The sequence below is a fragment of the Etheostoma spectabile genome, chromosome 5, assembly GCF_008692095.1.
Source record: "Etheostoma spectabile isolate EspeVRDwgs_2016 chromosome 5, UIUC_Espe_1.0, whole genome shotgun sequence".
Lineage (NCBI taxonomy): Eukaryota > Metazoa > Chordata > Actinopteri > Perciformes > Percidae > Etheostoma > Etheostoma spectabile.
This window is the reverse complement of record NC_045737.1, coordinates 12475423-12486065: the sequence shown is the minus strand read 5'-3', so window position 1 is coordinate 12486065 and position 10643 is coordinate 12475423. Positions and strand designations below refer to the sequence as shown.

The following is a 10643-nucleotide window of genomic DNA, read 5'->3' as shown; positions in this document are numbered from 1 at the left end:
TAATAATAATAATAATAATAATCAACCACAGGGACAGGAGAAACTACCAAGACTGAAGAGTCTGTCCAGATTTGGGCATCTTTAAAAACCAATAAGTAGAAGAAATATAAAGTTTATGATACTTTTGGCACCATAACAACATGGAAAAAAAGATATGTCAAAAGGTCCGGCAAGATGTTTTGGTCAAAGGGGCTTTAAAGAGATGGATAAAACCGTGAAATCAGAAATTATTTAAATCTTAAAAAAAAAAAAAAAAGAAGCTAAGAAATGCGGATGAAGATGGATGGATGGATGGATGGCTAAGAAATCTTTGTTCACTAATGAACTAAAGGTATTTGGATCTCCTCTGATTGACCAGCCTTTTTCTCCTTCTACCCCCATCTTGACTCTCAGAACAGAGTGCTGCTCTTACTACAAAGCAAACCCACGTTCTGCCAGTTTCTTTATTCCCTCTGACAGCGATCTAGTCTTGTAACGCAATTCCAGTCCTCTGTTTTTTTGTGTGTGATTCTGTCATCTTACAGGAGTCCAGAGATGAACAAACCCGCCGAGTGGGACATGCCAGCGGCCTTGGCTCACTGGTTGACGTGGGGCCTCAGGGCTTGGTAAAGTCCCTCGAAGGTGGGTCGGTCAGGTATGTCGCGACTCCAACAACGCATCATCAGCTCGAAGAGCGAAGGTGGACATAGCGGAGGGCCGTAGAGGAAGATCTAGTAGGAAAACATCGGAGGGTTGGAGATGGTTAGTGAGTATCTGAAAAAAACCTCTACGGGTGTCAATGTTTACCCTGTTAAAAAAAAAGCATGTACAGCATATTTGTAATGTCCATTGTGTTTCCCCTATCTTCATTCAGCATCACTGTCCATGAATGAGGCAACTGTATGTAGTTAGTTTGCATCTGTAACCACAGAACAGTCAAGTGTGTTATCTAAACTGTTGAAGTCAGATGAACAGTTGAAGCAATGATAATGTTGTTGGTAGTGTCGTGGCAAAATCCACCTATTAATAATATAATATAATATTCTATTGGCGGCCAGGTTGGGGTGGTTGGGGCGTTCCTGCGTCACAGAACTTACAAAAGCAGATATGAAGCAGACACCGGAGGAGGCTAAGACTGGTGCAGAGAGACTGACACGTTGTGTTAATATTATGTACAAGACTTTAAATGTCTATAAATGAACGGTCAACTGAGTGTCACCCTGCCGAGGAGTGTCGGCTGGTCGGCTGTTGAGGCTGAGAAGTCGCCGAGCCAGAGGCTGGGAGGTAGGCCATCTCATCCTGTCCTTCAGCCCAGTGAACTGAGTATTCAGTACTGCCAATTAAAATGCACAGCTAACCAAGATATGTTATAATCCTAGACTAGATAGTGTCCTTTTCTCCAAGGGTTGTGATTTTGCCGGGAAGTTAACGGTATTAACGGTTACAAACAGGCTCTGTAATGGACAACACGCTAATGTGTTGATGGGTTCTGTGTAGTGTTTTAGCGGAGCAATCTGCCAGGCTACAGCAGCCAACCTAGAGTAAACACTGGGTTTACAATATAGGTCAGGACAATATAAAAAAAAAAAGTGTAATATTGAGCATTTTCACATTTGAGACTGTAACTTTACCTGTCAAAGTTGACCAAAGCGATATGGACATGCCAATTTGCTTTTCCGCCAGAAGAAAATGTTTTATTTGCCCCTTCGCTCGCATAGAATTGAAGTGACTGTGAATTGAATATTCGCCAATGTTCATTTTGTGTATGTGTGACCATGCCCTTATGCGTAACTTCAAACGAATGCGCTTGATTCGTCTCACCTGTCTGCCCTGGTTCCTGAAGAACTCGCCAGTGTTCTCTATGACCTGTTCGTCAGACAGCAGGCTGTACGGCTGCTCCTTACACAGAGTGAAGATCTCCCAAAGGGTGACGCCAAACGCCCACACGTCACTGGCCGTGGTGAACTTACCCTGGAGAGGAGTCATCCATCAATAAACATACTTTTTGCATAGATCCACTGACATTCATAATGTATAAGACAAAAGTCATTCCAAGACAATATTAAGGACTGATTTAAAGCTTTTGGTTTTTCAACCATCATTAGGAGCAGGTATAGGGAACAACAGATTATCTTTTTCAACAAGTGATCTTCTTTTCTTCCTTTAGTCAGATCTTATGTTAACTCCCCCCCTCTCTCACCAGCAGGATGCTCTCCCAGGCCATCCATCGAATGGGCAGCACCGCCCGGCCCTGGATGCGGTAGTAGTCGCTGCTGTACAGGTTCCGGCTCATACCAAAGTCGGCAATCTTGATGGTGAGGCGGCGATCCAGTAGACAGTTCCTGGTGGCCAGGTCGCGGTGCACGAAGTTCAGAGACGCAAGATACCTCATCCCCGACGAGATCTGCACCGACATGTGGAGAAGGTCGGACAGACTGTGGGGAGGGGGAAAAGGAAGGACGAGGTTAAGAGATAAAGAAAGAAGAAGGCGGAGAATGAAGAAGTGACAGTGGAGGAGGTGAGAATTTTGAATTTGTGTGTTCCTTTGTTCCTCTGTAGAAAATTGTTGATCATAACGTGTGTTTTATCACATCTCAGGGCTCAACAATAAGTGTTGCCCAATGGGCCGGGGTAAGTAAAATGCCATGTCGGGCAAGTAAATATAAAAAGCCACTTGCCCGTTGAACAGGATTGGATCCTGCTTACAGTTCCATGATGATTTCCAGGTCTTTTAAAAAACATCCTACGCCATACATGTTTTTTTTTTAAGTGCAGTAAAAGTGTTTGCACAAAACATGTCTCATTTGCAGTTATTGTAGGTTTAGGTCGTGCTCTCTGCTGTGTTTTCCAGTTCTAATTGTTGGCCAAGACAAAGGAGACGTGGGCCGACGTGGGCCGACGCGAGGCAACGCCGCAGTCCGCCTCCTTCGCAATTAGTTCCTTGCCGTCGGCTTGTTGTGCCATGGCCTTTAGAATCCTAAAAATACAAATGTTCCAACTCAAACTATTTGACATAGTGGAAATGAGGGTGTCTGAGATGTATGCGGTCAAACAAATTACAAATAGAAACTAATAAAAAACTATTTGTATAGGGGCCTGTAATATTGCCTTTGGGCAAGTAGAATTTCGCTTCACTTAAATGACCGGGCAAGGGAAAAAAAAAACATAGACTGTTAATATTAATAGACAAAGCATCCGTTTTTTTTTTCCAGTGCTGCAAATGCAGAAGTGCCTTACACCTGCACTCTATCTGAGTTCCAGCAGAGGGCGACATCTGTGGTTGCAAAAGGAGGTCGGTTTCTTTAGAAGTCTGTGAGAAAATGACCCACTTCTCACTTGATTCATTACCTTAATCAACATTTTCTTCTGCAACACTAAATGATTATCATGTTTTGAGTTATGGTCTCATTGATCTGTGTTTTAGGGCGTGTCTATTATGTAAGGGCCAGTGAAAGTGTGTAACGTAACGCAGAGTGTAAGCAGCTCCTCCCACACTCTTAAAATCGTCACATATGCAACCAGGATGGCTGCGCCTGTAACAGCGAACTCGACAACTCACAGCAGATTAATATCAACAGTCTATGGCTGAACGCTGCATCTGTTCGAAAAGGAAACATGTCGCACCCTGCTACGTCCATAAAGAACTATATGAACTGGACGGATTGAAAAGGTGGTGTTGGCATGTGTATAGACAAAGTGTATGTTATATTAACCTGACTGAAGGGATGTTGTTGGCGTGTGTCAGCGTGCTCTCGATCTCCCGCTGTGACAGGAACATGTTGAGGTCTCCGTTCTCCATGTACTCGGTCACCATGCACAGCGGGTCGGACGACACGCACACACACAGCAGCCGGATGATGTTGGGGTCGTTCAGACGAGACATGATCTTTATTTCTTTCAGGAAGTCATTTCTGATGGACAAACAGATTTCAGGTCCCTTATTAAGTTATGTGAAAGGCTATGCTTTAGACTTCACAGCTTCGTATGAGCAACACTAGAGACACTTTTAAAGAAATACACTAAGGCAAAGATGAGTATACATGAAAACACCGTCCCACCTGGCTTGGCTGGTGGCGTCGGCTCTCAGCTGTTTAACAGCCACCAGCACTGAACGGCCATCTCGGTCAGGGAGAGGAGACCCCTCCCCAAGGAATTCTGGGAGTCCCTCTGCCTCACACAGGTGGACCTGCAGGAGACAAGTAGGAATACATAGAACCTTGGGAGCAAGAAGCCTAATTTAAAGTAGTTTTTTTCTAAAACACTCTAAAAGAGTTTGGTGATGTCCTGGTATTTCCTTTCAAACTTGAGATCAAGAATCAAAAAATCAAATACAAGCATCAACTTTGTTGTATTCTCTAAACTTGAAAAGGATTTCCGAGCTTTCCATCTCACCTCTCCAAACTGCCCCTCCCCCAGCTTCTCCCTGAAGATCAGATGTTGCCGTGGGAACTCCGCGGCGGAGATGTCCTTCCTGGTGAGCGAGTCCACGGTGAGGGCGGGGACGGCGTACATGTTGCTGCCGGTGACGCCCTGCAGCCGCACGATGTCCGTCTCGGCGTAGTGCGGCACGCTGCTATGGAAACACTGGTGCGGCGTGCACTGGGTTACGTCGGGCTCGGCGTAGCCTCCGCCACACGCTGAAGGCGAGAGAAGCAAGCTGTGACACCTTTCTCTTGTGATTTCTTACGCTCCACAGGCACTATTTGTTTTCATTAGAAGATAACTTTATAATCAAACCATTATTGTAAGTAACGTACTCTGTTTTCCAGTGATAATGAATTCATTAGCTTGAGTTCTTCTGGTAAATCAATGTCTGTAGATCAAATGTTTTGATGTTTATTAACTCTGTTAGTCATCTCATTTTTGTGACTTTAGCACCTTAAAAATAGTTGATCTTGAACCTTACTTTCACAGTTTATGTCGGTAAAGAACTTGATTTTTCAACACTGAAAAATGAGAGAATAATGTATTCATGCACAGAAATAAAAAACCCAATTTGAAAATGTACAAAAGTCCTCGTCTACTGTCTGACACATGTTTAAATGTCTGAAGTCACACCTTTCAGCTCTTACCACGCAGCCAGCCTGACGTCAAGTGACAGGAAGTCAGCAGGAGGAGGTCATAGAGAGGATTACCGAGGAGGAGAGCTGGCGGAGGAAGAGGAGGAGGAAACATGGACAGAGACAGAGAGGGCTGGGAGGTAAAAGAGAGAGAAAACTGCAGAATGATTGAGCATGCACGTTCAGCATCATCAAGAAAATCTTAAGGACAAAAGAAAAAAAACAGAGGAAAAAGAAAAGCACAGAGCTTGTACAGTGTTGTCCTGAAGCCAATTAAGAAAGGTAAAAGCAGAGGAACAGTCAAAAGATGTTAAGAAGTGGTGAAGTAGATTGTCCAGCAGGGGGCAGACTGCAGCCGTTTGGAGAATGTGACTGAAAGGCCTCGACTCTGACAGCTTCAGCAGCCGTGTATAAACATGCCATCACCGGACATGTGGAGCATTTTTAACCTTTGTGTTGTCCTCCCGGATCAAAAATGGACAAAAATTTCACATTCTCGTCCCTTTTTCAGAGTTTGTTTTTAGTTTTCACTAAAACCACCTTACTACCCCTAGTTTTACACTACCTAACTAATTTGAGTTAAAAAAGCAGAAATTATGAATTAGTTAAGATCAGAGGAACATACAGATGAGTTTAGTCAGGAATGAAAGTGATCAGTTGTATTTGCAAAGAGCGTTGTATGGAATCCAATCCATTTCTTTGTGGTAATTTGGTTAAAAAGAAACCCATATTTCAGATATAGACATTTTAAACGGGTCAAATTTGACCCCGAGGACAACAGGAGGGTTAAACATCAAGAATCCAGATTTACTTCCACTAAAATTTATGTTTTTCCTGAGATGAAACAATCAGCAATCACCAAATGGTCAATAACTGGTCAATAAAACATGAACATAATGACGTGCCTGTGAGGAGAACTGGGGGATTTAAAAGAAAAATGTGTCAACCTTGTTTCTGCTATGACTACTGTAAGGTTAATAAGTATGTTTTGGGGCGACCTCTAGCTCACCTCTTCCACATTTCCTGTCTATGCGCTGTCACAGTCAAAAAATTAAAAAGGGAAAATCCCCAAAAAAGAATCTTAAAAAAACAACAACGTATGTTTACCTGAGGCCTCTGCACTCTGGGACAGCTCCGGCAGTTTGTTTCTCAGCACCGCGGGGTTCTGGTACTGCGGGTCCAACAGAAAAACTTTCTCATAGTGAGGGTCAGTGTTAGCCGGGCCTGAGGGAAACAAAACACGTGAATTAATCGAGAATGCAAAACCCAAACAACCCTGTCAGGGGTTTGTCTCAACAATTTAAATGGACTAAAACGGTCAAAATGGTAACCTTCAAATTGTTATTTTTAACATATGGTTCAGATATTTTAGTAGAGAGTTTTGTTACCTCGGGGTAATGGATTGTTTCTGGACCCAAATGGTGGATATATTAACTTAAACTATACTTTCTCTCACTGGTGAGCCGGTGAGTTCTGCTACTTTGGAAATGAAAACGAGACAAGTGATCTGAGAGAAAACCAGACCTCTGCACCTCCTGTTGGCTTTTATTTCAGGCTTTAGAAAAATCTAGCCAATGACGGGAGACATGGGCCAATCCCCGGTAATTTCAGAGAGCGAGAGTTTCTATTGGCAGTTCTGTGCATGCATATGCAAGTACGACAGAGAGGGAGATAATCAAACCCATTAAAAGCCGTTTCTAGCCTTCTAATTGGACTTGAAAGAAGTACAACAGACGGACGGACTGCTTGTCGTCTACCTGAAGGGGCGTGGCCGGAACGGGGGGGCACAGGGGGGGTCTGGAGGATAATGGTGTCACTGCAGGACGACAGCCGAACTGTTACCTCCTCGTCAAGGATCCGACGTGGAGCCTAAAGTGGGAGATAGGGAGAGAAAACCATTTTGTACAGCTGTGTTCTTGTTGAACAATGGCTTCACAGCTGTTGCAAAATAAAAGTATTCCTAGTCTTGTGTTGTTGTTATTTAGCCTTTCAGAGGCTACTGCATAGTTGAATCAATGAATTTCATCAAACCTACCACCAGACCAGTTTTAGGTGGTGAACTAGGCAATCTGCACCAAATATTCCTATTTCATATTGTCGCCATGACGCACAAACACTTGGTAAATGTACAGTAAGGAAGGGCATCATTCGCATCTAGTCAAAGCGCCACCGTATTGCCACCCGTAGGATGAATGGGTGTAGCAGGAATCAGATCATAAAATACTATTTTACCAGCCTATGGAAAAAGATTTGCCGCCTCGCCACTTTAAACTGCCCCCGCAGTCACTTAAACCTGGCGCCAGATAAACGAAACAGTCTCAGATTCGACCGGTGTCTCAAAGCTGCCAGAGACCAAAGGCGGTGTCACACAAACCCGGTTATCGGCCGTTGAACAGCCTGGCGAGGTCGGTGACTCGAGTCTGTTCGGTGTGTTCCATGCCATTGTCAGTCGGAGGATCCGCCGGTCTTCATTTGGGCCGATTTTACGTGTTGAATCGGGGGTTGGGCAGTCGGACTCAATGACCAATCTGATTGGTGGGGTGCTAACCCGGAAACGACGAGCGGGATGAGCGTGACAAACAGACTAAGCAACTGCCTGGCCTACTTCTCCCTTAACATGTTTTTTAGAAACACGTTTCGATGAACTATTTTCATAAAACATGAGATCGTATTCCAAATGAGCCGCCATTATGGTCTGGTTTTGAAATTCCGGAGACGTGTTACGTCTTGCGCAGGACATACGCTCAAGTTGGTGTCGCTTCGGTGTGTCCCGAGGCACTTTTTTGACAAACTCGGGGTTAGTCCGACGGTCGGCCGTCGGCTTGGTGTGTCAGAGCCTTTACTGGGAACTGAAAACAATAGCGGTGTTAGGAAAGTTTCCACTGCTTTAGTCCTGTATCTCTTTAACACGGGTTCATCTGCTCACCTTCTCCAGCACCTTGCAGACGTACTGGCACCAAAGAATGAGGAAGATGATGATGACCAACAGCAGGATGATGGTCACCAGGCAGCCAATCAGAATGGGCGTGTTCCCATCATCTGGGGGGTCACTTGCTGATGGACTGGCTGCTGTGGATAAGTAAAAGGGGATTTAATGAGGACTGCTGTTTTCTATGGATTAGATTGTCATCCATACTTTCAGGTGACAGTTTAATGGTTTATTGATGCACAGAATGCCCTTAAGGTGTTTCAATTTGAGGGATTATAGTATAGGGATTAGGGATAGTTTACAATAACTTTGGGGTAGAAAACTCGTACATAGAATTCATCAAGCCTGAGCAAAAGGGGACATGGAACAACTAGATATACTCTCATCTTACTCCTTTACTACGCATGCTGGTGCTTTCATATTTTACCACTTTCACTAACGTTACCTTCGAGAGCTAATTTGCCTGTTGGGCCACAGACACCTACCAAATTAGCAGTCAGACGCTAGCAAAGCAACACACAGAAACAGTACAGAAAATAAGCACAGCAGAAACGTCAGACAGGTCAGATGTTATATCTTTAAATGTTACAGTTACGGCTAAAAAGAGCAACAGAAATAAACCATTGTCCATTTTACATTTCTCTGCAATTCAAATGAACTGCCGTTTGTCTCCCAAGAAGCTTTTGTTGTTGCCCTGCTGCATGCTGATTCGGTCTATTTCATGTGAAATAAAAAGGGTAAGGTCAAAGGTCATACCTGTCATAAGTGTGGTTGGCATGGTAGTCTCCTTCTTGACTGGAGGGGAGGTCAACCCCGGGGTCATCGTGGTCGGGAGTACGGTATCTTCTGAGGGACAAATGTAAGTCATTTTATTGAGCTGTTTGAAAGAAATGGTTATCTGTGTGTGTGTGTGTGTGTGTGTGTGTGTGTGTGTGTGGTGTGTGTGTGTGTGTGTGTGTGTGTGTGTGTGTGTTACCTGACTGAAAGGAGATCTCGCTGAACATCATCCAGACGTCGGCGAAGTCAAAGCGACAGCGGAGGGATTTGCCGGAGCGGCGGTTCAGCGGCACGGTGACGTAGCGGGCGCTCGGGTTCCTGTCGTCCAGCACCGTCTTGAATGCCACAGGCTCCGCCTCCCAGCCGGCGATGAGGCGGGGCTTGAACCAACAGGAAACGGAGGAGAAGATCTTCACACCGCGGTGGAACATGTTGTTACTGTGAACCTGGACGGAGAAGAGATGATGTTTTAAGATTGAAAACGTGAAACATAAGCTTTTCTTTTGAAACAATCAAAAACTGTTTATTTCTGTAGTGGTTTATAGGATGACTTCCAAAGTTTCTCTTATAGAGAACTGAAAGCCGCCCTCTTTTCAATCTAGTACACATAAGACACATCACAAGAAAACACACAAGAAAACAGAAAACCTTTAGGTCCCTATCTTGCACTCGGCACAGCGCGGCGCAATGACAGAAACTAGTGTCTTCTTTTTTTTTTTTTTTTTAGATTATTTTTGGGTTTGTTTTCCCTTTATATATAGAGAGACATTTATGAAAGGGGGAGACAGATGGGGGTTTTTTGGCTGTTATTTGTTTGTTTTTTTGTTTTTATGCATGATGCATTCTTTCACCTTTTTTTTTTTATTTTTTTGTAGGACTGTGTGTTTATTCTATTTTTTTTTTGTTAGTGAGTTTTCTGGTTCTTTTGATATTTTTGAATAATTATTTTCTTTGGAATTCATTTGTCATTTCATTTCTTATGACTGATTTTGGTCATTTTTGTCATTGTTGATTGTTTTTGGGGATTGTGTTTTTTTTTTTTTTTTTTTTTCATTCTATTTTTTTTTTTTTTGAGTGTTTGTTTATTTTTTTTTCACATTTGTTTGTTTTATATTTTTGAGGTTTTGATTATTTTTTAAATGTTGTTGTTTTTTATTCTTTTTTTGCTTTTGTCCGAATTTTTTGATTTATTGTTGTTGAATTATTTTTTTAGGGACTAATGTTTTTGTTTTTTGATTTTTGTTTCTTTAGTACTTTTTGTGTTTATCTATTATTTCTTTTGACGAGGATTGTTTCTATTCACTGTTTATTTTTTTTTTTTTAATTTTTTTTTTATTTTTTGTTTTTATGTGTGTTTATTTGTATTTTTTCTTTTTGTTTTTTTTTATTTTTAGGGATTTTTGGAATTGTTTTGATTTTTTTTATTTTTATTTTTTTGAGTTTCTTTTTGACACGCAGCAAAGGGCCGCCCCACACGCTAGTGTCTTTGCTATTTTGAGATCCTGCAGCGCCCACGTCGTTTAAATAGGAAATGCACCTGAGCCCATCTTTGCGCCCATGGGCGTGCTGGTCTTACAGGGAGGTGTGTTCGGGTGCGTTCTTGGCGTTTTGCTATCTTGAGGCAGCGGCCATTGACCAACAAAAACCTGGTCTTAAGCAGCATTTCATTATTTTAACAGCGCATTAGTAAAATGTGCCTAAACTTATGCACAGCACGCGCACACTATGTTTGTTACACACACACAGGGAAGCGCAGCAGCACACAGACATGAGAAAGATTACAAATAAAAATATTACGGTGCAAATCCACCATCATAATAGCAACGCGCCTGGCTTTTAAAGGGAATGGGAGAGGACACTCTGATTGGTTTATACGCCCAAAACACACCTATGAATTA

The 10643-nt window shown here is 42.9% G+C and overlaps 1 protein-coding gene across 4 annotated transcripts in view; it reads right to left on the bottom strand.

Annotated features, from left to right (window-relative positions):
• Positions 1–502: 502 nt before the first annotated feature.
• The window catches only part of ddr2l (discoidin domain receptor family, member 2, like), a 29324-nt gene continuing 19183 nt past the window's right edge, over positions 503–10643 (bottom strand). For 3 of the 4 annotated variants that reach the window (XM_032516928.1, XM_032516929.1, XM_032516927.1), the window contains 12 exons: positions 8945–9191; positions 8725–8814; positions 7966–8108; positions 6797–6908; positions 6147–6263; positions 5052–5126; positions 4372–4616; positions 4038–4165; positions 3693–3890; positions 2180–2414; positions 1801–1950; positions 503–710 (listed from right to left, as the gene is read on the bottom strand). In XM_032516928.1, the coding sequence (XP_032372819.1) occupies positions 576–710; positions 1801–1950; positions 2180–2414; positions 3693–3890; positions 4038–4165; positions 4372–4616; positions 5052–5126; positions 6147–6263; positions 6797–6908; positions 7966–8108; positions 8725–8814; positions 8945–9191 (1875 nt within the window). In that variant the 3' untranslated portion in view covers positions 503–575. The remainder of the gene's footprint in view (positions 711–1800; positions 1951–2179; positions 2415–3692; positions 3891–4037; positions 4166–4371; positions 4617–5051; positions 5127–6146; positions 6264–6796; positions 6909–7965; positions 8109–8724; positions 8815–8944; positions 9192–10643) is intronic. The other variant, XM_032516930.1, reaches the window with a different exon arrangement.